Genomic DNA, 26,059 nt, shown 5'->3' with positions numbered 1-26,059 from the left:
AACCACATCTAAACCACAGGAAACATGTTAGAAAAAGTCCGAGAGGGAAAAATCAATCACAACAAAGTAGACTCTGCCGATCTGAGCAAGATTGTTGATCTACACTCGAAAATAAAAAAAAATAAAAAAAAATAATAATAAAAAAAAAATATATATATATATATACATACATATATAAACAGGATATTATCAATGGAATATAAACAGGATAGTATCAAATGCGATTAACGAAGAATTAAACAAAAATAAGAATGAGCACATCGGCCAAGAAGCTAAGGAAGAAACATAAACTCAAAAATGAAACAAATATGGCCAGCAAAATTGAAACATATATGGCCAGTTTCTAAGAGAAATAAGATGATGGGAGCAACTTAAACTCAAAGCCAGCCATATAGACTAATCTGGGAACCAACAACAAATATTTTACAATTTAACACTTGTCAAAATAGATACGAAGAAGAAGAGCAAAAGAAAACCAAGAGTCGTTTACCTTTTAGGGTGCAGCGAAACAGGGGCTGGATCGTGCAGAGCAACACTTTGACCACGCCAAACACCAGATACGTACAACAACCAAAGGGAACCAGGCAAAAAACCGAGAGGTTCTCTTATTCAGAGATGTATTTTCGAATGTATCACTACGATTTCATAATAACTTTATGTTTTACTAAAAAAAAAGTTTCCAACCAGAATAAAATCAATACAAGTTTTCAACCTTTTCTCACACTAATTTTCAAACCAAAAGTCTTACTGTTTTTCCTATTTCTCTTTCACAAAATCGTCCAAACAAAAAGCCCCATCTTCTGTGATGGATACGGAATATATATATATATAGGAGGGATTTAGGGTTCAGAAATGAGGGGGGGAACATCAAAAAATCATATGAGGGAAGTCTCAATTTGAAATTCAAAAACCCTAAAACATTCACCATTTGGGCTAAACGCCTTTTCTTGAAATCTTCAAACCATTTCCGGAAGATGAAAAGTAGAATATACGATTGAGATCTATCTATGTGTCCTAGCTTCCTGATGTTTCTCGATCTCGAGGCAAGCAAGGACGAGATGCCGCTGCAAAAGACAAACCTCCAGTCTGCCACAACCAAAACCGTTGTAGGAAGGCAACATGGGGCTGAAGAAAGAAACGTTGAAACATCAATTTGCGTCAATTGATGCTTGGAGACGGATGACGTTTGGCGCTGCTTCGCGTGTCACGGCTTCTTTCGTGAACTCTTCCTTACGTAGTCTCGCGTGAGGTGCGAATAATTGTTGTCGTTGTTAACGCTTTTGACGTCTCTTTGTTGAACAGAAAAAAGGGTCAGGTCGGAGTGTCACGTTCGGTATCTAAACCCCAGATGAGACCGGTGTTGTTGACCTCTCAGAGGTTGCAAACAAGCCTACACACGTCATTCTTACTTCATCTAGGTTAATTTTAGCGAAAATTTTGAACTTTTTGTCTTCTTACTTCATGCTAAACATTTTAAACTTAACATCATAGGCGTTCATAAATCAACCATCTAATATAGTGACAATCAAACGAACGAAACAGTTCATAATTGCCTTAAACATATTTTTGCCAAAACGGCACCAATACAAAGTATGAAATGAAAGTTGAAAGAAACACAAGTCAAACATGCTCCACTAGCTAAAGCCTACATTTAATCTAGATAATAACGGTAGACATCCTCGAAATCATGAGGGCCTACCATGTCCGGATGAAAGTTCCACGTCCGGATAGCTGCAACGTCAACCTGTAAACTCTAACGTCTACCTGTGCCTGCTCCTAAAAATATAGAGTTGTATGGGATTAGTATACAGTTGTACTAAGTATGAGTATATGAAGGAACACACCAACGACATGCATGAAAAAAATAGCTCTTTCCTAACAACATTATTATTGAAAGTCACAGTGGACTTGCCAAATTGAGATTAGGAAAGTTAGTGAACTTTCCAAATTTGGATTAGACAATGGACCTGCCAAATTTTGACTTGGAAAGTCATGCCATAAGTGTAACATGCATCATCAAACTCATCATTTTGCAAACAACATATAACATATTTGACATATCATATCATATATAGAACATAACATCTTTCATATCATTCATTCATATGCCATGAGACCTTAAAATCATGGACTTAACATTAAGACTTATCATAAATGAGGGATCAACATATGGGACCTCAACTAGGGAGTCTGCCTTAGCAAACACAGAGTGCTTCGTTCATTCATACGTACTGCATTTCATTTCATTCATGGGCCAGTGTAAACACCAGCTATACCTAGGATGTAGTTTAAGATTTTCATCGGGTTAGTGGTGCAATGACCAAGAATGACCTAATGTCATTACTTGAATCTAACTCACCGTTTGATTATCCTATCCTAACACCTTTGGTATCATTCATTTCATTATGTGCATTATTTGAGGTTGGCCTCCTTCATTCATTGGGAATTTTAACTTTAATTGACATAGATCATGTGAGAATCATGAAATCCAGTATCTCCCCCACACCGTAAAGAGGTGAAATCACCGGCCAAAGTGACTCAATAACATGCTAGTGTATATGGGAATTTAACCCCGCCAGATCCCTATATTGGCAGTATAGGTTCAAAGACTAGGAGATGTATGGAGACCCATACCCAGCAAGTCGGACACTCTCATCTCATGAGAGTTACATGAACCTTCTCCCTTCCCGAACGAAGGCATCACCGTTCATAGATAGCCTATCGGTTCTTAGTATAAAGTTCCAGTTCATTCAAACTCATACATCATGGAAGCTGGCTTCAAGTATGAGGACATCATAGCTCAATAGATGATTTCTTATCTCATCATAGTATTAAGTGTGTTAATCTCAATACTTCCATTAGAGTATTCATAGAGACTGGTCTCTTCATTAACATTATACTCTCATAGGTGAGTACGTTTTAGTAACATTTACTTAGGCTCATTTGAGATTTCTCTCATCTTTTACATTAGCCTCATATCATGTTGTCACCACATTCATTAACATTAGCCGATTTTCTCTTCATAATTACTCACCCCTTTTTACGTGAATGTTCATTTCATCATATGCCAATACACTTGGCCATTTAGTGTGTTTCACACTCTTACTTAACATTTCTAGGGTTTCATCACTTCATTGTTCATTTCATCATTTCATTGTTCATTTCGTCATATGACAATGCACTTGTCCATTTAGTGTATCTTACGCTCGCACTTAAACCTTCTATGGTTTATCAATTTCATCACATACATCTTAGGTTCACTTATTTTTAATCGTATACTAGACTTATGGGTCTATACGTACAATCCATGAGGCTTCATTCATAGTTTATTGACTCATATCTACCTAAGATTATGTAGTAAAAGACTTATGTATCCTGTGTGTATGCCATGATATTCATTTTGATATTTCGAGACAACATTCATTAAATATTTGTTTACGTATGACTTATGTGTCAATACGGAATTGGGCAAGGGAACCTGATTTCGAATCCCTTGAACAATACTTAATCTTAGTTTAAACTAGATAATTGCATTTTTCAGATTTGGACACCCTAGTTCGATTCCCATCATTCCCATAATATTTCTTTCTTGATCTCCTCCCCTTTTTCATTTTAAGGCAAGGAGGTTGTTGGGTTCAATCCCCCACAAGCTCATTATTTTTCTTTTAATTTATATCTTAACTTTGTCACCTATCCAAAGGATTGTGGATTCATTCTCCACTCTCCACATTTATTTTCTCCTTTATTTTTCTCCTAACTCTCTCATTCATTCAAGAGGTTGTGGGTTCGAACCCCCACAGCCTCACCTTAGTTTAATTTACTTTTTCTCCTTACCTTCTCATTTTGCCAAGAGGTGGTGGGTTAGAATTCCACTCCTCTCGTTATTATTTTTTGTAAAAAATTTCTCTTTACTCTCTTGTTTGGCCGAGAGGTTGAGGGTTCAAATCACACACCTCTCATTTATTTATCTTTTTCAGCTTTTTTGTACTGAGTCCTTGGGTTTAATCCCCACTAACCCCACATGTTTTATATATATTTTTAAACCTCTCAACCAAGTATTCTGGCCGAAAATTCCATCACCAAATGCTGGAAATTTTATTAAATTTTCTAGCCTTTATCTAACTACATCCATACATTCGTTTTGAGGTACTTTCACAATTAGTTTAACACATTCTTAGGTGTAGATTCATTGTTGTTTTAGATTAAAATTTTCCACTTAAGATCACCCACCTTACACTTCACTTAACACCACAATTTACAGACCTTATGCACAATAATTCCAATAATCAAACAAGCCATTTTAAGACTTGAAATGGAGAACAACAACAAACATTTTACACATTGCACCACATCATTTTCGGTTGACATCATTGAACATGCTTACTATTTTCAAACATAAAACCATAAGGAAAATCATATGTCATACTTAGCTACCAGTAACCTTACCAACTACATGATTTCTAAACTAATTTATATTGAAATCAGAAGGAGACTAGGGATAAGGATTTCAACAATAAAGGGAACACCCCTAGTTTCATACGTTGAATTTTGTAGAAAGAAATTTCTCTTGGAGAAAGGATTCAAAGAGAGAAAACCCATACCTTGTTATAGCCTTCCACACCTTCCAAGTGCTTCCCAGGACCTCCCAAAAACCTTCAACACAAACCTGTCGAGATGATGATGCAAAGTTTTCGTTTCTTAAGTTAGCTTGCTTGCTTGTATATATTTTTTTGTATGTTTTTTGAGTGTAGGGAACTTTTGATTGTTTTCTAATATTTTCTTTTTTGTTTTTGGAGCAAAGAAATAAAAATTGATGAGAGAGAGAGAGAGAGAGGTTTAAGTGTGTGAGAGAGTTTGTGTGAGATAGTGGCCCCCTTAAAACTAGGATAGTTGGCAAGACTTAGTCAATATAATTTAATAATTAATAATTAATAATTAATAACTAAAAGTCTGATTTATTTTAATTGATACATGAAAGGACCATTCTACCCTTAACGAATAGTTTTAATTTATAGATAAATCACCTTAAGTATTTATCCTATTCGTTTTTTTTGGATTGTTACATTATCCCCCCCCTTAGAGGAACATTCATCCCCGAATGACACTACCATTACACATCATAATGCCAATAAGATCATAACATAATCGCTATGCACAGTCAACCTATAGCAACAAAATACGAAGAGGTCAGGAAACATAGGCTTAAAAGTGGGAAGTCTAACCTCAAGAGCTGAAAAGATGAGGATAGACGGATCTCGTGTCGGCCTCAGCCTCCCACATAGCACCCTCAACAAGATGATTTCTCCACAATACCTTCACTGTGGAAATCTCCTTGTTCCTCAGCCGCTTGACCTGTCTGTCTAAGATCTCAACAGGTACCTCCTCATAGGACAAGTCTTTACCAACCCCCAAACCTTCAACAGGTAGGATTGATGCTGGATCAACTAGGCACCTCTTCAACATATAGACATGAAAGGCTAGATGAACAGAATCTAGCTCCGCAGGCAATGCTAACTCATAGGCCACCTCACCCACACGCTGTAGGATCTCATATGGCCCCACATACCTCGGACTCAGCTTCCCTTTTCTACCAAATCTCATCACCCCTTTCATAGAAAATATCTTCAAGTAAACCTTGTCACCAACATAAAATTCTAAGGGACGCTTTCTGTTGTTTGCATATGATTTCTGTCGCCTGTAACCAGTAGTCAACCTGTCCCTAATCACTCTAACTTTCTCCAAGGCCTCATCAATGATCTATGCACCCAAAATGGTTGACTCTCCAACCTCGAACCACCCAAATGTAGATATACACCTCCTACAATACAATTAAATGGTGCCATCCCAATGCTTGAGTGATAGCTATTATTATATGAGAACTCTATCAAAGGCAGATGGTCATCCCAATTACCTCTGAAGTCAATCACACACGCTCTCAACATATCCTCTAATGTCACAATGGTGCGCTCTGCCTGCCCATCTAACTGAGGATGAAAGGCAGTGCTATGTTTTACCTGTGTGCCCAAGCTTTTTTGGAAAGATCTCCAGAAATGTGAAATAAACTAAGCTCCTCTATCTAAAATGATAGATAAAGGAATCCCATGCCATCTCACAATATCATCAATGTAGAGTCTCGCATTATCCTCGGCTCTGTAAGTAGACTTTATAGGGATAAAGTAGGCAGACTTAGTTAATCTGTCCACAATAACCAATATGAAGTCATGATGCCTCATATTCCTCGGAATACATCCCACGAAGTCCATATTAATGGCCTCCCACTTCTAAGTCGGAACCTCAATAATCTGAGTCAAACCACCAGGGTTAAGATGTTCTGCCTCAACCTGCTGATAATTAGGACACTTAGCTACATATTCTGCAATGTCCTTCATGCCTTCCCACCAATAAATCTGCTTAAGATCATGATACATTTTGGTGGAACCTGGATGTATGGAATATCTGGAACCATGGGTCTGCCACAATCCTGGTCCTTAAATCATCCACATCTGGTACACACAGTCTGTCCTGGTATCTATGTATGCCATTATCTCCCAAAGCAGAATACTTATTCATTTTTAACAACACTGATTCCGTCAGCTCCATTAACACAGAATCAAGATGTTGACCGTTCTTGACTTTAACTATCAAGGATGATTCAGAACTAGGGTGAACTAAAACACCCCCACTAGTAGAGCAAACCAACCACATACCTAGTCTGGCCAGTCTGTGTACCTCCTTTGCCAACTCATTCTTCTCGTCCTCAATGTGGGCTGTACTTTCCATGCTCATCCTGTTCAAAGAATTAGCCACAACATTAGCCTTACCTGGATGGTAGTGCACATTCATGTCATAATCCTTTAATAGCTCCAACCATCTGCGCTGATGTAGGTTCGACTCCCTCTATGTGAACACATATTTGAGACTCTTATGGTTTGTGAACACATCCACGTGTACTCCATACAGATAATGCCTCCACAGCTTCAGTGCAAACACCACAGCTCCCAACTCCAGGTCATGAGTGGGATAATTCTTCTCATGAACCTTGAGCTGTCTGGAAGCATAGGCTATCACCTTACAGCCTGCATAAGAACACAACCCAAACCAACCCTAGATGCATCACAATAAACCGTGTAATTCTCACCACACTTAGGTAGAGTAAGCACCAGGGCTGAAGTGAGTTTGTCCTTGAGCTCCTGGAAACTCTTCTCACAAGTCTCCGTCCATTAAAACTTTGCTTTCTTCTTAGTCAGAGCTGTTAATGCGGCAGCAATGAATGTAAAGCCCTCCACACACTTGCGATAGTAACCAGCCAATCCCAAAAAACTACGAATGTCAGTGGGAATAAGAGTCTTTGGCTAGTTTTTAACAGCTTCAGTCTTCCTGGGGTCTACCTCTACACCTTGATCGGACACAACATGACCCAGAAAGGTCACTAATCACAGCTTGAATTCACACTTGCTAAATTTGGCATACAACTAATGCTGTCTAAGTAGCTGCAAGGTTAGTCTCAAATACTGTTCATGCTCTTCCTTGGTCTTAGAGTAGATGAGAATGTCATCAATGAATACTATGACAAAGGAGTCAAGGTATTCAGGGAAAACTCTGTTCCTGAGATCCATAAATGCAACAGGTGCATTCGTGAGACCAAATGACATAACCAAGAACTTATAATGACCATCAGGGGTACAAAAGGCTGTCTTTGGAACATCTGCGTCCCTAACTGTAAGATGATGATACCCTGAACGAAGATCAATCTTAGAGAAGAAACTCGACCCCTGGAGTTGATCGAACAAATCATCTATTTTAGGAATAAGATACTTATTCTTTATAATAACTTTTTTGAGATGCCTATAATCGATACACATTCTAAGGGTCCTATCTTTCTTCTTTACAAACAACACTGGAGCGCCCCACTTGGATATTCTCGATTTAATGAAACCCTTATTAGTGATATCTTTTAACTGAAGCTTTAAATCTTTGAGTTTTGCTGGAGCAATTCTATATGGAGGAATCAAGATTTGTTTAGTATCGGGTTCTCAGTCAATACGAAAGTAAATCTGTCAAGGGAGAGGGACTCCGGGTAAATCTTCAGGAAACACATCTAGGAACTCATTCACCACAGGCACTGAGTGTATGGAAGGAATGTAATGATTTAAATCATTAACACTCACAAGATGACATAGTAACCCCTTGGACATTATTTTATTGGCCTTAAGATTTGAAATCAAGGGATTAGGATGAATCGAATTGTACCCCTACCAGACTAACTCTTCTTCATCAAGGAAGTGAAATCTCAACACTCCACTACGACTGTCCAAGAAAGCAGAACAACTGTGAAGTCAGTCCATGCCAAGAATAATATCAAAATCATGCATGGGTAACTCAATCAATTTTGCACACATAGTCTTACTACTCACAACTATTGGGCAATCCTTATATACCCTATCAGTTCTTACATTTTCTCCTAAAGGCTTACTAAGCATTATAGGATCATGTAGAATTTCAGGTAGTATTTCAAAGGCAAGGGAAAGTAGAGCAGTCACAAAGGAAAGCGTAGACCCTGGATCAAGTAGGGCATATATAGAAGTTGAGAATACTTGCAGCATACCTGTGACCACATCAGGGGGCTTCTCCTGCTCCTCCCTGCCCTTCAGGGTATAGAATATGTTCCTCTTGGGAGGTTCGGCTGCTGATGCACTCTGAGGGTTAGGCCTAGGCCGAGCATTTCATCCAACCTGACTTTTGTTCTGTGGACAGTGTCTGACCATGTGTCCGCTTTTACCACAATCGTAACAGGCATTAATGCCCTGTCTGCACTCTCCACAGTGAGTTTGGCCTCACTTAGCACATTTCTTCTTATGACGCTGCATCTCAACTCCATTGCCCCCTTCTGATTCAGGTCTGCCTCCTGTAAGTGTTGTACTCCTCTGAGGGTTAGAATTCCCATAACTCTGTTGCCCCTTCTTCAACTTGGGCTGCTCACGGACACCAAAATTGTTTCTGTTGTTTCCATGGTTGGGACCTACCTGATCATGAGGACTATTCCTCCTAACATCACGAACACCTCTCCTCCTGCGGTTGTCCTCTACATGTTGGACATGCACCACTAACCTGGAAAGCTCCATATTATCATGGAACATCGCAAACCGACACTCCTCCTCCAGGTCTCCATTGATTCCCATGAAGAACCTGCTCATCTCATCCCTGCTATTTGAAACCAGCAAAGTAGCATACCTAGATAATTCTAACAAAACTAAGTACTCCCCTCATTCTTGCTATTAAATACTAAGGAGAAGAACATACCTTGATAGCTTAACAAACTTCAGGGAATACTCCCTGACCATCATAGACTTTTTTAAGGTTGATGAACTCCTCAACCTTGGCCTCCCTCAACTCTCTGGGGAAGAATCTCTCCAGAAATGCTGTCTTGAACGGCTCCCACGTGACTGACACTCCACCTAAGACACGACTATCTTGCCACATCTTGCACCAAGTATGTGCAACATCTTTTAGCTGGTAGGAATCCAGCTCAGCGTTCTCAATATTAGTGGCCCCCATAGCCACCAGGATCTTATGCACCTCATCTACAAAATATTGAGGATCCTTTTATGTCTTTACCCCTTTGAATATAGGAGGATTCATCCTCATGAAATTTCGCAGTCTGTCAACATGTTGCGAACCGGTGGGTTCTCCCTCTCAACATCCTGTTGGTTGACTTGGGCAGTCATAGCCTGAACCTGCACCGTGATGGCCTGTACCACCTAGGCTAGAGATGCCCTCACCTCAGCATCAGTCAACCCAGTTGGGTTAACTAGCATGGCCACTCCCTTACCTGGAGCCTGGGATGGATTCTGATTACCCCTAGTAGCTGCTCCTCTCCTCCTCAGACCCTTAGTTCTCTAAGAGTTCATTCTCTGAAAATAACAAGGATTGATGTTAGACATGTTCATAACAATAAGAACTCAAACATTCAATAAAGCACGATAAGATCAGAAGAAGGGAAATTTTTCCTGTGCATAATGCAGTCTCTAATCCAGGATAGTGGTGCACTTCACTACCATGACTTAGAAACTAGTCAATGTGGTTGATGTGAACTCATTATTCTCGGAATTCAACCTAAGGCTCTGATACAAACTTTGTCACGTTCGGATTCTAGACCTCAGACAAGATCAGTGTCGTTGACCTCTCAAAGGTTGCAGACAAGCCTACATACGTCATTCTTACTTCATCTATGTTAATTTTAGCAAAAAAATTGAACTTTTTGTCTTCTTACTTCACGCTAAGCTTTTTAAACAAAACATCATAGGAGTTCACAAATCAACCATCTAATATAGTGATAGTCAAATGAAAGAAACAGTTCATAATTGCCTTAAACATATTTTTGTCAAAATGGCACCAATACAAAGTATGAAATGAAAATGGAAAGAAACACTAGTGGAACATTCTCCATTAGCTAAAGCCTATATCTAATCCAGATAATAACGGTATACATTCTCAAAATCATGAGGGCCTACCAAGTCCGGATAAAAGTTTTCACGTTCGGATAGCTGCAACGTCTACATGAAAGCTCTAGCGTCCACCTGTGCCTACTCCTAAAAATATAGGGTTGTATGGGACTAATACACACTTGTACCAAGTATGGGTATATTCAAGCACACACCAAGGACATGCATGAGAAAGAAAAGCTCTTTCCTAACAACATGATTATGGAAAGTCAATTCAGAGGACTTGCCAAATTGAGATTAGGAAAGTTAGTGAACTTTCCAAATTTGGGTTAGAAAAGTCAATGGACCTGCCAAATTTGAATTTGGAAAGTCATCCCATGAGTGTAATATGCATCATCAAATTTATCATTTTTCAAACAGCATATAACATATTTCAAATATCATATCACATATAGAACATAACATCTTTCATATCATTCATTCATATGCCACGAGACCTTGAAATCATGGAAATAACATTAAGACTTGCCAGAAATGAGGGCCAACATATGGGACCTCAACTAGGGAGTCTGCTTTAGCAAACGTAGAGTCCGCTTCGTTCATTCATACGTACTCCATTTCATTTCATTCATGGGCCAGTGTAAACACTATCTATACCTAGGATGTAGTTTAAGACTTTCATCAGGTTCGTTGTGCAATGACCAAGAATGACCTAATGTCATTACTTGAATCTAACTCACCGTTTCATTATCCTATCCTAACACTTTTGGTATCATTGATTTCATTATGTGCATCATTAGAGACTGGCCTCCTTCATTCATTGGGAATTTTAACTTTAACCGACATAGATCATGTGAGCATCATGAAATTCAGTGTCTCCCCCACATAAAAAAGAGGTGGAATCACCAGCCTAGGTGACTCAATAACATGCTAGGGTATATGGGAATTTAACCCCGCTAGATCCCTATATTGAAAGTATAGGTTCAAAGACTAGGAGATGTGTAGAAACTCATACCTGTCAAGCCGTACAGTCTCATCTCATGAGAGTTACGTAAACCTTTGCCCTTCCGAAAGAAGGCATCACCGCTCATACCTAGCCTATCGGTGCTCAGTATAAAGTTCCAGTACATTTAAAGTATACATCATGGAAGCTGGCTTTGAGTATGAGGAAATCATAAGTCAATAGATGATTTCTCATCTCATCATTAGTATTAAGTGTGTTAATCTCAATACTTTCATTAGAGTATTCATAGAGACTGGTCTCTTCATTAACTTTACACTATCATAGGTGAGTACGTTTTAGTAACATTTACTTAGGATCATTTGAGATCGCTCTCATCTTTTACATTAGCCTCATATCATGTTGTCACCACATTCATTAACATAAGCACATTTTCTCTTCATAATTACTCATCCTTTTTTACATGGATGTCCATTTCATCATATGCCAATGCACTTGGCCATTTTGTGTGTTTCACACTCTTACTTAACCCTTTTAGGGTTTCATTTCTTGACTGTTCATTTCATCATTTCATTGTTCATTTCGTCATATGCCAATGCACTTGACCATTTAGTGTATCTTACACTCGCACTTAACCCTTCTAGGGTTTTATCATTTCATTAAAGGAAGCATTTATTAAATATTTGTTTACGTATGACTTAAGTGTCAATACGGAATTGGACAACGGAACCCGATTTCGAATCTCTTGAACAATACTTAATGTTATTTTAAACTTGATAATTGCAATTTTCAGATTTGGGAGACCATAGTTCGATTCCCATCAATCCTATAATATTTCTTTCTTGTTCTCCTCCCCTTTTTCGTTTTAAGGCAAGGAGGTTGTGGGTTCGATCCCCCACAAGCTCATTATTTTTCTTTTAATTTATCTCTTAACTTTCTCACTTATCCAAGAGATTGTGGGTTCAATCCCTACTCTCCACATTTATTTTCTCCTTTATTTTTCTCCTAATTCTCTCATCCATTAAAGAGTTTGTGGGTTCGATTCCCACAACCTCACCTTAGTTTAATTTACATTTTCTCCTTACCTTCTCATTCTGCCAAGAGGTGGTGGGTTCGAATCCCACTCCTCTCATTAGTTTTATTATTTTTATTATTTTTATAAAATTTCGCTATACTCCGTTGTTTTGCCGAGAGGTTGTGGGTTAGAATCCCATACCTCTCATTTATTTATCTTTTTCAGCTTTCATGTAGTGAAGTCTTGAATTCAATCCCCACTACCCCACATGTTTTAAATATATTTTTAAACCTCTCAACCTCAAGTATTCTGGCTGAAAATTCCATCACCAAATGCTGGAAATTTTATTAACTTCTCTAGCTTTATCTAACAACATTCATACGTTCATTTTGAGGTACTTTCACAATTCGTTTAACACATTCTTAGGTGTAGATTCATTGTTGTTTAAGATTAGAATTTTTCAGTTAAGATCAGCCACCTTAAACTTCATTTAACACCACAATTTACACACCTTATGCACAATTATTCCAATCATCAAACAAGCCATTTTAAGACTTTAATTGGAGAACAACAACCAACATTTTACACATTGCACCACATCATTTTATGAAATCCAAATCTAGGGTTCTGAAATTCATGCGATAAACTGAATAATATCTTTACAATCTGATTTGGAACATATATCTAGTAAATTCATGAAATTCTATCAAAGTTTTAGGAGCCCTCGGTTTAATCATGATAAAAGAATCAACAACTGGCCAAAAACTAGGGACCCAATGGGTGAAAGGAACCCACTAGTTAAATCTACATACTTGGTGATGAAATTCACGGAGAAACACTTCAATTTCGGGGCTGGAACTGTTGGAATCTTGTTGTGTTCTTAAACTAGTGTTCTTAACCTTTTTCTCCTTTCTTGCTACTAATTTCTAAGGTTTTATTAATGATTTGACTAAGGGTAAGTTTTATTATGTTTCTAGGGTTAAATTGACTAAAATATTATGATTTAGGGTCAAAATGATGTACCTTAGGTTATAAACAAAGTTGAAAAAGATTAAAAGACCCCTGAGTTAATTGCTATCGGACCAAACAACGAACTGGATAGACGGTCCATCGTTTGGGTCCGTAGGTTGGGCCTGTTCGACATGCCTTTACTAAAACAAGCATAACCTTTTATTAGGAGGTATGATTCTAGCAAGGTTGGTGGCAGTAGAAAGATAATTCAATTATCTATCTTTGAGTATGTCATGAGGAACCTAATTCATTTTGTTCTAAAAGTTATGATCAATTGAAGTTTACCCAACTGCATTCCCCCATCCTAACTATCTACTAGCTTCCACCTATGGTCAGACCTACGATTTGTAGCTTCATACACGGATCGTGATTCTCAATCGTGGTTCTTGTTAGAGAGTGGGTGAATGGGGTTTCGATCAATGGATACAAGCTAAGGACCGTAGTCTAACCTACAAACTATCGGTCCATCTGTCGTTCGACTCTTAGTCAAATTTTTCCTGGGCTGAGATTGTGGGGGTTTCTGACTCCATCAACAAATGTGCAGGACAAATATATGATGAGATTGATCGATATTGATAGCCAAATGATTGCGAAAACTAAAATTTTGATACTAATGTACAAAGATTTTGTAGCGAGTCATAGTGCGTCGCTTGAGAACAAACAACAAATTTAAGTTGAGGGTGTTGATATACCGTGGTTTCACGGTATTTTAATGCTTTTTCCTTAAGTTTAGTGTGTGTCCAAAAGCCTTTTTCTATTGATTTTTATGTAAGTTTCTCCTTATTTGCAGGAAATCTGTCCAAAGATGAACGCGGAAGTTTTTGAGCGAGAAATGCAGAAGAGACCACCTACGGAGCTTGTGACGGTCCGTCAAACTTATGATGGTCAGTGAAGTTGTTGAAGGAAGATAGGGAAGTCTGACCTAGTGTGGGATTACGGAAGTCCATGACGGTCCGTCCTGCTAGCTCGTTGTGATGATCAGAGAGTAGTCCAGTACCCAAATTCTGAGAAGCTTAAGTATTTTGGAACAGACACCCTCGACGGACCGTCCTGCTTGGAACGGTCCGTCATACCTGTTCGTTGAGGGTAATGAAGAAAGCAGAAGAAGAATTTGTGAAGTATGGGACGACGGAGGGCATGATGGCCCGTAATATCCACGACGGTCCTTCATGAGGTCCGTCGACCTAGACGCGTTTTGAAAGATTTTCAGTAATTAGAATCCTTCTTTTATTAGGTTTTTGTTTTTATTATAAATAGTTTGAAAAACCTCATTTTGTGGGTTAGATTTTTCAATAGTTAGACTTTTGGATAAGTTTTAGTTTTCTTGTTCAAGTATTGAAGAATTAATTTCTGTAGTTGATACACTTTTTCTCGAATTGATTGATGGTGCTTTTGTTGATTAATCAAGTGAATTTTGGGAATTTTATTCTTTCTCATTAAAGTAAGTGCATGAATTCTTATATTAATTATATGAATAGTGAGATTATGACTATGGTAACTAAACTCCATAACTAGGGTTGTGGGAACCATGGGTTAATAATGAGGTAAAATCTAACTAAAATAACAAATCTAGAATAGTGTCTTGCGTGTATTAGTAATTCTTCGTTTAGAAGTCTTTTTAACGGATGGCAAATGTTAGAACTCGCCTTAATGCTACTTGCCGGACCAAGGAGGTAGATAATAGGAAAAGAATTATCAACTTAAATTTAGTATATACTATCTAATAGGCTAGTGTCGACTGGTACGAGGTAATAACTTAGTCAAATATCGAATGCAATGCTTAATATGAGGTAAAGGTAAGGGTTAGTATAGCAACACACGTAGCCGGACCAAGGTGCGGAGTGAAATTTTCTAGATGTCGTACCAAGGATTTAGAGATACATAACTTATCACTTTACATGCAAGATACTAGGAGAGAATTGTTATAGTTAGGATTATCATGTTAGGAACCTGTGGGGAACACTTAAATCATAGTTACTTTTATTAATTTATTAAGCTCCAAGATTTAAATTTGTTAGTTGTTTACTTTAATTTAGTTAATTATTTTCATTAATTTAGATGTGAAAACCCCCCTTTATTGTCTTTTATTTTCTAGGAAAATAATTGACTAAACAATAGTAATAATAAAATAAAGTTAAGTCTGAACTATTTTCCTCGTGGAAACGATCCCAACCTCATTAGTTGGGTTCTTTACTTGATACTACCGCTTTACTTCTTATTTGAGAAGTAAGTTTGTGCGTATCAATAACCTAGATTATATTTTTCATATAATGCATTTTATAATTGCGTAATTTAAGAAAATTGATGTATTGTACTTTTTCATTTTTACAAAATCATCTGAATTTGTTGGTTTAATACAAGCACTTGTATTATTCTTTTTGTAAATTATCACTTGTAATTATGAACAATTTTAGCAAACAAAATGTATTTAGCTATGAAATTTTTTTAGCAAATAGTTGTATTATTCACTACAAATTTTAAGTTGTCGCTATTTAACAACTTGCATATTTTGTGACAATTTCTTTTGTTTTCACTAAATCTAAGATTGGTTAGAGACAAAAAAATATTTTCCACCAATTATTTATATTAGTAGTGTTTGAAATAAATGGTATAGACAAAATTTTAAATATTTAACTAAGAACTTTAATTTGTCGATATTGTAACAACATATTTTTTAGATGAAAAATTTTGTGTTCAAAATTTAATAAATATAAGATAAAAAATAATTTGTCATGAATAAGATACATTATTAGTGACGAAATAATGTGTCACCGATAACATTAAATTCGTGGCTTGTTAACAAATGATGCCAATTAATTTTTTGGTGGGACAAAACTTTTCTACGGATTTTTATCTTTAGTCGCTAAAAGTATGTGTCTCATATATTTAAGCACGAAAAGTAAATTTTGTCACTAAAAGAGAATTATTAGTGACATATTTGATGTCATAGTTTGTCATTAATTACATACACTAACAAAATAATGTGTCATCGATAATTTAAATTTGAGAACGCTACTTAACAAAATGGCGCCAATTAATTTTTTGGTGGGAAACTATAGTGGACAAAACTTTGCTATGAATTTTTCTGTTTCTTCAATAAATGTGTGTTTCTCATATATTTAAGAATGACAAGTAAATTTTGTCACTTAAACAGAATAATTAGTGACGAATTTAATGTCGAAACAAATAATTTCATAGATATATATCATATTTGTTGTAGTGTCTTTTGACAAATTTGGTTATTTGACTATGTGTGGGACGAAGGAGCGTCGATCAATCGACGGCTCAGTGCTTGGCTCGTCGATTGCACACTATCAAAAACATCTTTTTGGTCGATCTGAAGGATCCTCTCAAAACAACCTTAGGGTGATCCTTGGGAAATCGTACTAGAACGTTTCGATCATAAACACACTCTAATACATGTTTCACACCTTTCTACCTAATTTCATTGAATTTTGACACTCAAAACCCCATGAAACATGTCAAGACACACCTCTATTTCACTAATTTCGCGATATTAGGACGTTCGTTGACGTTTTGACACTAAAACATCCTAAATTGTTTATATGCATTATTTTATGTCTAAAAGAAGTATTACCAACCTTACTCAGCATGTGAGGCTCTATATTAGGTAATGAACTTTTGGAGTGTTACATTATCCCCCCAGGAACATTTGTCCCCGAATGACACTAAATTCTTTTATAGGGAAAGGACTCAACACTAGCGGCCCAACCAACAACATATATAGTCAACATGAGTTACAACTCAAATAAGCATAACAACAACGCATTTACACAGCAATTAAAATCACAATTTACTACATTTAAGAGCTCAACGTCACAACATGAGGAATTTCCTTACAATATGAACATGAGCTCAACATGATCATCAAGTCACTTATGCCAAAACAACTTACAAAAATCAACATTCTCATTAGTATTTCATGAAGGCAACAATACACCAATTACACAAATAAGTACAAATCAAGCAAAAGAGAATTTTCCATGAAGACTCATTTAGCAAAAACATTTTACTACAATTATGCATATTTTTGCGAAACAAGTCAAGTTCAAATTACTCATTAGTTTAATTATTAACAGGAACAACTTACTTTAGTTAGGAAAAATATGAGAATAATGGGACTTCATGTTGGCCTCGGCCTCCCGTGTTGCTCCCTCAGCTATGTGGTTTCTCAATAGAACTTTTCCGAACGCCAGCTCTTTTTTCCTCAATTTCTCAACTTGGTGATGTAATATTTCCATCGGAACCTCTTCATAGGAGAGGTCCTCATCCACACCAAGCCCTTGAATAAGAAGTATGGACATGGGATAACCAATGCACTTCTTAAGCATGGAAACATGGAATACAGTATAAACCGAAGCTAGTTGACTAGGTAATCTCAGCTCGTATGCAACTTTTCAAACCTTTGTGAAACCTCATAGGGACCCACATACCAGGGACATAACTTCCCCTTTTTGCCGAATCTCATCACCTCTTTCAAAGGTGAATTATTCAAATACACCATATCCCCTAGTTCGAATTCAAGATATCTTCTTCAATTGTCGGCATAGGATTTTTGGTGACAATAGGATATTTTCAACCTATCTCTTATTACATGAACCTTCTAGAATGGTTCATAGACTATTTGGGGACAAAGGATTGAGGACTCCCCAACAGTAAACAACCGTACGGGAGACCTAAATCTCCTCCCATATAGTTATTCAAATGGAGCCATTGAAATACTAGAATGGTAGTTATTATTATAAGAGAACTCAATCAACGGTACGTGATTGTCACAATTCCCTTTGAAATCAATCACACAAGACCTTAACATGTATTCTAGGGTTTTAATAGTACGCTCTACTTGACCGTCTTTCTGGGGATGAAAAGTGTTGCTAAGCTTCACTTGTGTACCCAACCCTTTCTGGAAAGACCTCCAAATATGAGACGTAAATTGAGCACCTCTATCTGATATGATGGATAATGGAATACCATGAAGACTCAAAATCTCATATGTGTAGATGTTTGTATAATTCTTCACTGAGTATGTTGACTTAATGGGAATAAAATGATCGGAATTTTCAGTATATCGATGATAACTCAAATTGAGACATTTTGCCTCTGTGTTGAAGGAAACCCAACAACAAATTCGATATTATTTTTTCCCGCTTCAAAGTAGGAGCACCAATTTCTTGGAGTAGTCCACTATGCTTTAGTTGCTCGACTTTCACTTGTTTGCAATTTGGACACTTGGATACAAACTCCGCTATGTCCCTTTATAAACCATCCAACCAATATACCTCTCTAAGGTCATGATACATTTTGGTGGCACCCAAATGAATAGAATATCGGGAACAATAAGCTTCTTCCAAAAAATTTCCCCTTAAATCATCAACATCTGGTACATATAATCTACCTTGGTACCTTAGCAAACAACCCCCCTTGGGACAATGACTTATTGAACTTGCTAAGTACTGATTTCATCAACTCCATCAATAGTGGATCAAGATGTTTCTTAGACTTCACCTAAACCACTAAATATGAATCGGAGTTTTTTTGAACTATAAAGACACCATTCGGGGAATCTTCACCGAACACACAATCTAGCCAACTTATGAACACCTTTCAATTGGTCTTTCTTCCCTTCTTCTACCTGAGACACACTACCCCTGGTTATTCAACTCAAAGCATCTGCAACCACATTAGCCTTGCCGGGATGGTAAAGCATACTCATGTCGTTATCTTTCAATAATTCCAACCATCATCTTTTAAATAGATTCAACACCTTTTGAATAAACACATATTGAAGACTCTTATTGAGTTATACACCTCCACATGAACACCATTCAACTAATGTCTCCATATCTTCAAAGAAAACACTACAGTCGCTAATTAAAGAGCGTGAGTTGGATAATTCTTCTCATGCACCTTGAATTGTCCAAAGGCACAGGCTATTAACTTTCCATGTTGCATAAGGACAAAATCCAAACCCACAAGGTATGCATCAAAATATACCACAAAACCCTTGCTACCATCCGGTAAGGTCAACATTGGAGCGGAGGTAAGCCTATCCTTAAAAATTTTGAAGCTTCTATATTACCTGGCTAAATGTAAGAAACTTTTTATGTCGGTTAGAGTCAATGGTCTGGGCAATTTCATCACCGCCTCAATCTTCTTTGGGTAGACATCTTTACCCTAAATTGAGATAATATGACCAAGGAACTCCACCGATCTCAACCAAAACTCAATCTTTCTACACTTTGAAAATACTTGCTGTTCCTTGAGCACTTGCAAAACCACCCTCAAAAGGTCTATATGTTCACACTCTTTTTTCAAATATACCAAGATGTCGTCAATGAAGACAATGAAAAACAAATCTAGGTAATTTCAAAACACCCTATTCATGAGGTCCATAAAATTCATGGTGACATTTGTGAGACCAAAGGAAATTAGTAGGAACTCATAGTGAACATACCTAGTTCGAAATTACATTTTAGGTACATCCTCACCGCTTATCCAAAGTGGGTTATACCCCCACCTCAAGTCAATCTTAATAAAGTAGCTTTCCCCTTGGAGTTGATTAAACAAGTCGTCAATTTGAAGGTAGGATAATTGTTCTTCATGGTGACCTTATTGAGTTGACGATAGTCAATGCACATCCTAAGGGACCCATCCTTCTTCTTCACAAACAACACCGGAGCTCCCCATGCTGAAATACTAGGTTAAATGAAACCCTTTTTCTAATAAGTCCTTGAATCAAAGATTTAGCTATTTAAACTCCGCTCGAGACATCTGGTAAGTAGGGATTGAAATGGGATTCGTATCCGATAACAAGTCAATACTTAAGTCAATTTTCCATTCGGGAGGAATTCCGGGTAAGTCATCGCGAAGGACTTCTAGAAAGACTTTCACTACGGGGACTAACTCTATAGGAGGAATGTCGGCCTCAAAATCTTTTACTCTTACATTATGGTAAATACTCCCTTTAGAAATCATTTTACAAGCTTTTAAACAAGAAATGATACAACCTCTTGGAATTGTGTTACCCCCTTCCACTCTAAGACGGGCTCATTAGGAAAACAAAACGTAACCATTATTGTTTCACAATCAATGGAAGCAACATAAACATCTAACCAATCGATTCCTAATATTACATCATAATCAAACCATATCAAGTTTTACCAATCAACCCATGTAACTCTATCAGGCTAGGATATAGGGCAACTTTTAAAGACTCTTTTATCCACAACGGGTTGTAACTGAAAATTGTTCAATAAAAATATCGGGTAAAACATCAAACTTTTTAGCTACTAGAGGAGTTACAAATGACAAGGTAGCCGCGGGATCAAGTAAAGCATAAAAATCAATGGAGAACACTTGTAAAACCTAGTAACCACATTGGGAGACTTCTCTTTCTCACCCCTAGAGCGAAGAGCATAAAAGAGGTTCCTTTTTGGAGATTCGAAACTAGTAGCACTAGCTTGAGCTTGATCACTTCCCTTCTCTTGACTTTTTATATTAAGGCAAACTCTAACCTTGTGGCCACTCTTGCCACACCCAAAAAAATTCTCTGTTCTAACAAGACGATGGTCCCAACGCTTCTTACCATACTTGGAACAAGTTGGTTTCTTGCTAGGTGAGTTTTTTCTTCTTGCCTTTTGGGATATAGTGTTAGACACCCTATACTTGTCAGCCTTGGAAATGTTTGAAGGGACTTTGTTGTAGACCCTCTTCTTAAACGTAGGCTTTTATTGAATCTCAATCCTACCTTTGGAAGTACCTCCCTCATATTACTTAGTCCTCTTAAGATCCTTATTCTTCCTCTTGAGTCTTTTCTCTTCAACTTGTTATGCGTTAACCATAAACCTAGAGATATCCATGTTTTCATGGAGCATCGCCGAACGACACTGTTCAAATAAATCACCGGACACTCCCGTGATAATGCGACTCATCTCATTCCTTGGGTTACACACCAAGGAAGGTGCATTTTTGGACAATTTAGTTAACTTCAAGGAGTACTCTTGCACACTCATACCTCCTTGACAAGGTTGATGAATTCTTCCACTTTCGCATCCTTTTTAACCGTATGAAAGAAATGACCAAGGAAAGCCCTTCTAAACACCTCCCAAGTGAGGACCCGCTCTCAAGGCCCTATTATCTCTCCATTGGGTGTACTATGTTTGAACTACATCCTTGATTTGATAGGAATCTAGCGCGGCCTTTTCATTTAAGCTAAACTCCATGGCATAGAGAATCTTGTAAACTTCATCAATAAAGTCTCAGGGATCTTCATTCACTTTCGACCCACAGAACATAGTAGGGTTCATCCTCCTGAAGTCCCTCAAGCGGGAAGTTGTGCTACTAGCATTTGGTTGAACACGAGGTCCAACCTGCCGATAAGCTTAAGTCGCCACGACTTGGGCTTGACAGGCTATTGCTTGAGCTTGGATAGTCATGGCTTGTGTCAAAGTCAACAAATCCGACCTTATCTCTCTACCCGTCATAAGTGGAGCAATGAATGGAGCTTGGACTTGTGGAGGTATTTGGTCTCCTTGTGGAGGGGCTAGGTTATCTTGGGGAGGAACCCATGCATTAGACAAATCTTTCTCCACTCTCCTTGCAGCCGTCCTTCATGTAGTCATCTCTTATATCCTCAAGAAAAGATTTAGAAGAAAAAGGGACACATAGTGTTACCACTCAAAAGGCACGACATTAAAGATTACAAATAGGTGAGAATTCGTAAGCATCACGTAGCCTCTCATTCATAAGTGTGGCGCTCTTCACTCCTATGAACAATACTATACATTGACGTTGTTTAGTGAGACATTATCCTATGATTACATCAACCAAATGCTCTAATACGAAGTTTTTCATGACTGGGGAGCACCCCTTAGACGTAATCGGTGTCGTCGTCCTCGGAGAGGACTAAGACTAGCCTCTTAACATTCTATTTTAATCAACATACTATACATACATATTGGAAGATGTCATGAATGCAACGACAGTTTATGAAAATCTAAACATATTCGACACAAACATTATTTTAACAGTTAATAAAAACTAGTCAAAACAGTCAGATCTCATTGTTAGAACATAATTAGTCCCCAACAGAGTCGTCATTTCTATTTTAATCAAATATATATGGTAAAAGAAAAAATAACTAAGTTTCAAAAAAATCAATAAATCTTATGATTTAAGAAAATCCAATTTTTCAAATTAACAGAGTCACTACTTGATTTTTCAGTAAAAATCAAGAAAAAACTTGTAATTATTTTCCAAAAGATTTAAGATAGAAAAAATCGATTGAAAAGGGTTCGAAGTCCAAATATACAGTCCGAGAAGGTATTCGGCCTTCGGAATGCCCGCTAACTCGCGGTGGACAGGCGTTTTGACTAAAAATGACTTTTATTTACTTTTCAAATTTTTACAAAAGTAAAGGAAAAACAAATTATTTTATTTATTTATGTATTTATTACTGTTATTTTCTAATAAATATTTTAAGGGAAATCACTAAAAGGGGGATCATTCTAAAGGGGATCAACTTAAGTGTTGACAAGATCTATTAAAAATAAAAGCTAAGTAATAATATATACATATATATATATATATATATATATATATATATATATATATATATATATATAATGCATATTTATATTTTAAATATCGAGGAGAAATGACTTTCTTTGGAAACTAATCAAATTATAATCACAAGTGTTAGTCAACACATGAAAAAAAATAATGTAAGAGAAAGGGGAAATTTGAACTTGGGCCAATCTACCCAAGTCAAATTAGTTGGGCCCAAAATTAAGTCCCTGTCCTAATCTTGAATGGCCCATAAAAATGGGTTCTGCCCACTACTTAACCTGTTGGGCCAGCAAAAAGCAAGTTCCTTAGGCCTTTTGGCCATATTTTACATTTCAAAATTCTGTGTATACGTTTTGCGTATATTCTGGTATATGGATCGTATACAATCATTTTTTGGCTTTCCGAGCCTACAATTTCATTGTACCTTCTGTCCTGTAATTTTTGCTTGTGTTTCATATTTTTTGCACATGTATTTCTTATATTACGATCGTATATCGGTGTATAGAGCCTGTATATCAACCTGTTTTTTGACTTTCCGGGGGCTGGAAAATTAACTTTCAGCAAACAAGTTGCTGCTTTTCAACCTGTTTTTTTTTTTCAAATTCGTCCTCATATGCATATTTTGGACCTGTATATTGGTGAATATAGTGTGTATACAACTAGTATACACACATCTCAAAACCTATAAAATTAATTTCCAGCCCCTGTTCATGGCCTTCCGTACTATATACCCGCAGCCTGGATGTCTCAAAGACTAAAAGAGACTCGAGCCTCTATGGCTCGAGCTTGGTAATGCAATGAAGGAAATCCGTTGTGGACTCGGAGGGAGGGGTTCATACAACAAAAACGACAAAGGGGAAAAATTAGCTTTTTGAATAAGAAAAGTAATCAAGACATGATTTGAATTTAGGGAAAGATAAGCTAGGAAATTAATTTGAAATAAAGTGAAAACAAAATCACTGCCAATGAACTTAATAGATTTCAAAACAAACCCAAAATTCAGAAAGAGGAAAGCACACACTCAGCAAGAAGAAATCACATTTTTCCTTAAGACAAACAAAAGTAACACCATTGTCTATCATGTTAGAAAGATATTTAATGTCTAACATTCTCAAGACATTACCGGACAAAAATACTAACAAGGTATATCAAAAAACAATCCATACTCCGGTATGTCTAAAATATAATAAAAGTGTACGAAAACCAGACCGATATGAGCTATTTCGACCGAGATCAAGTACTTAACAACCTACGGCTAGACAGCAAATCACTTGGACTAGAACCAAACTTCAAAATAGAAGGGGTAGCCATAAAAGGTTTCGTTTTTACACATTACCGAAAAACCATAAAAAATGTACACGACCTTATATGTTCTATTATGGTAGACATACGTATACCAATTTCAAAGTCATTAGAATCACATAAGGTGGTTGAATATTAAGCAAAGCCATACAATGAGAGGTTAACATCAAAGGAAAAGAATTTAAAATGACATTAAACGCTAGATTCCAACAAAATGCGATGTGGGACATAAAACAAGAATCTCAACGTTCATGTCGTCTCGACGTACAAATACGAGCATTCTGATTTTAGATGAATAATCCAAAGATAGAAACCATATTAAACCAAACACTAAACCTGAATCGAAACCAACTCGATATTTCTATCAACACGAATCAAAGAGGATAAATGCATACGGAGGACTGAAAACATATCATAATGACTAATCGCTCGGTCTCGACTAAAGAAATAAGAAAAGAGAGGATAAGATCACTTGAGAAAAATAAATAATTGAAAGCCGAAAAGCCGGCATCACAGACATTTTTAATAAACCATCTAATCCAAAAACTCTTAGGATTACATGAACAACACTTTAAACTTAATCACGAGAAGTTATATTCGATATCAAACGAAACCTTCAATGTACTATCAACATTAAACTACAAAGAACAGAATCCAAACAAGAATTAAGAATAAGAATGGGCAGAGATTTCATGCTTTCTTCAAACAAAACGATTGTATCAAACAACTTAATATAAAAGAGAGTTCACCTTCTCCAAAGCAGCAAACTGAGAGACGGGACAAGCAGGACGGGCAGCAGCTACACACAAACATCGAGAAATCCAGCAATTAGCAAGAATGACCCGGAAAAACTCGACGTCTACTATAACACTTGTTCGGAAGTTTGTGACTCCCAGAAACCTAAGTTTGTGACTCCCAGAAACCTTTCTTCCAAACTTTTCCCAACTCCATATCAATTATCTCCAAACTTTAGAATTAAGAGGATCCCCCATAAATAAGGAAGAATTAGGGCAGATTTAAAGGGGGAAAACCGAGAGGGAAAAGGATAAAAAAATTCCCATTTCAAATTTGAATCTCATTTTTTTCCCAGATAAGGCTCAAAACAGCTGTAGTTTTTATAAGTTTCTCAACGGAAAAATGAATGGAGCCGTCCGATTCCAAGCAAAGGACGAGGAAGCAACAAATTGAGACACCTTGAAAGTTCTACAACGTCCTTGTACGAGAGGAAGGATGACACAATCGCTGGACTCGGGTCATTTTTCTGGGCTGTCGGACTGGTTTGCGAGTTGGGTCGCACTCTCTGGGTTTCTTCGCGAAGAAGAAGACCGACACAGGGGGCTGGGCCGGTTTGATAGTTGGAGCGATTAACTTTGTATTGTACTGTGATTTGAGAGGAAAAATGGGCTGCTGCGAATTAAGGTAATATTTGGGTCTTTTGAAATTGACCGAAAAGAAAGGGTGTCGGCCTAAGTTGAAAAAGGTCCCAAAATTTGGTCCTTTAAATGGGTATAGGGGAAATGAGTTGTCTTTGAAATTTAAGAAATAGTCAAATTAAATTTATTTTAGGGAATTTGACTAAAAATTTAAATAAGACAAATTAATATCGAGTAATTTACGAGCTTCTTATTTTTACAATAAAATAAAATAAAATAATTATTTAATCCTAAACTAGTGATTCAAAAATATAACAATAATTAAACCAAACTAATTTAATAGGATACTTACTAAAATTAAAATCTT

The 26,059-nt window shown here is 37.0% G+C and overlaps 2 protein-coding genes across 2 annotated transcripts; both read right to left on the bottom strand.

Annotated features, from left to right (window-relative positions):
• Positions 1-1,525: 1,525 nt before the first annotated feature.
• LOC112941503 (uncharacterized) lies at positions 1,526-25,803 on the bottom strand. Its single transcript, XM_069298074.1, has 5 exons — positions 25,069-25,803; positions 9,301-9,911; positions 8,606-9,231; positions 4,602-4,666; positions 1,526-1,776 (listed from the first exon to the last, which is right to left on the bottom strand). The coding sequence occupies exons 2-3, from the start codon at positions 9,342-9,344 to the stop codon at positions 8,835-8,837; spliced, it is 441 nt and encodes a 146-aa protein (XP_069154175.1). The 5' UTR covers positions 9,345-9,911; positions 25,069-25,803; the 3' UTR covers positions 1,526-1,776; positions 4,602-4,666; positions 8,606-8,834.
• On the bottom strand, positions 5,149-8,797 carry LOC138348879 (uncharacterized). Its single transcript, XM_069298470.1, has 7 exons — positions 8,733-8,797; positions 8,439-8,640; positions 7,513-7,772; positions 6,921-7,048; positions 6,440-6,821; positions 5,353-5,695; positions 5,149-5,163 (listed from the first exon to the last, which is right to left on the bottom strand). The coding sequence occupies exons 1-7, from the start codon at positions 8,795-8,797 to the stop codon at positions 5,149-5,151; spliced, it is 1,395 nt and encodes a 464-aa protein (XP_069154571.1).
• Positions 25,804-26,059: the final 256 nt, after the last annotated feature.

This window comes from Solanum lycopersicum, chromosome 5 (genome assembly GCF_036512215.1).
Source record: "Solanum lycopersicum chromosome 5, SLM_r2.1".
Taxonomy (NCBI): Eukaryota; Viridiplantae; Streptophyta; class Magnoliopsida; order Solanales; family Solanaceae; genus Solanum; species Solanum lycopersicum.
This window is presented reverse-complemented; position numbering and strand designations above follow the sequence as displayed.

Coding starts and splice junctions, on each gene's coding strand:
- LOC138348879 (XM_069298470.1), bottom strand. CDS start 8,797: ATGCCTGTTACGATTGTGGTAAAAGCGGACACATGGTCAGACACTGTC. Junction 7,773..8,438: donor AAAATGTAAGAACTGATAGG/GTATATAAGGAT, acceptor GATCAACTCCAG/GGGTCGAGTTTCTTCTCTAA. Junction 6,822..6,920: donor TGTGTTCACAAACCATAAGA/GTCTCAAATATG, acceptor ACTACCATCCAG/GTAAGGCTAATGTTGTGGCT.
- LOC112941503 (XM_069298074.1), bottom strand. CDS start 9,344: ATGATGGTCAGGGAGTATTCCCTGAAGTTTGTTAAGCTATCAAG. Junction 9,232..9,300: donor AAGTTTGTTAAGCTATCAAG/GTATGTTCTTCT, acceptor AGAATTATCTAG/GTATGCTACTTTGCTGGTTT.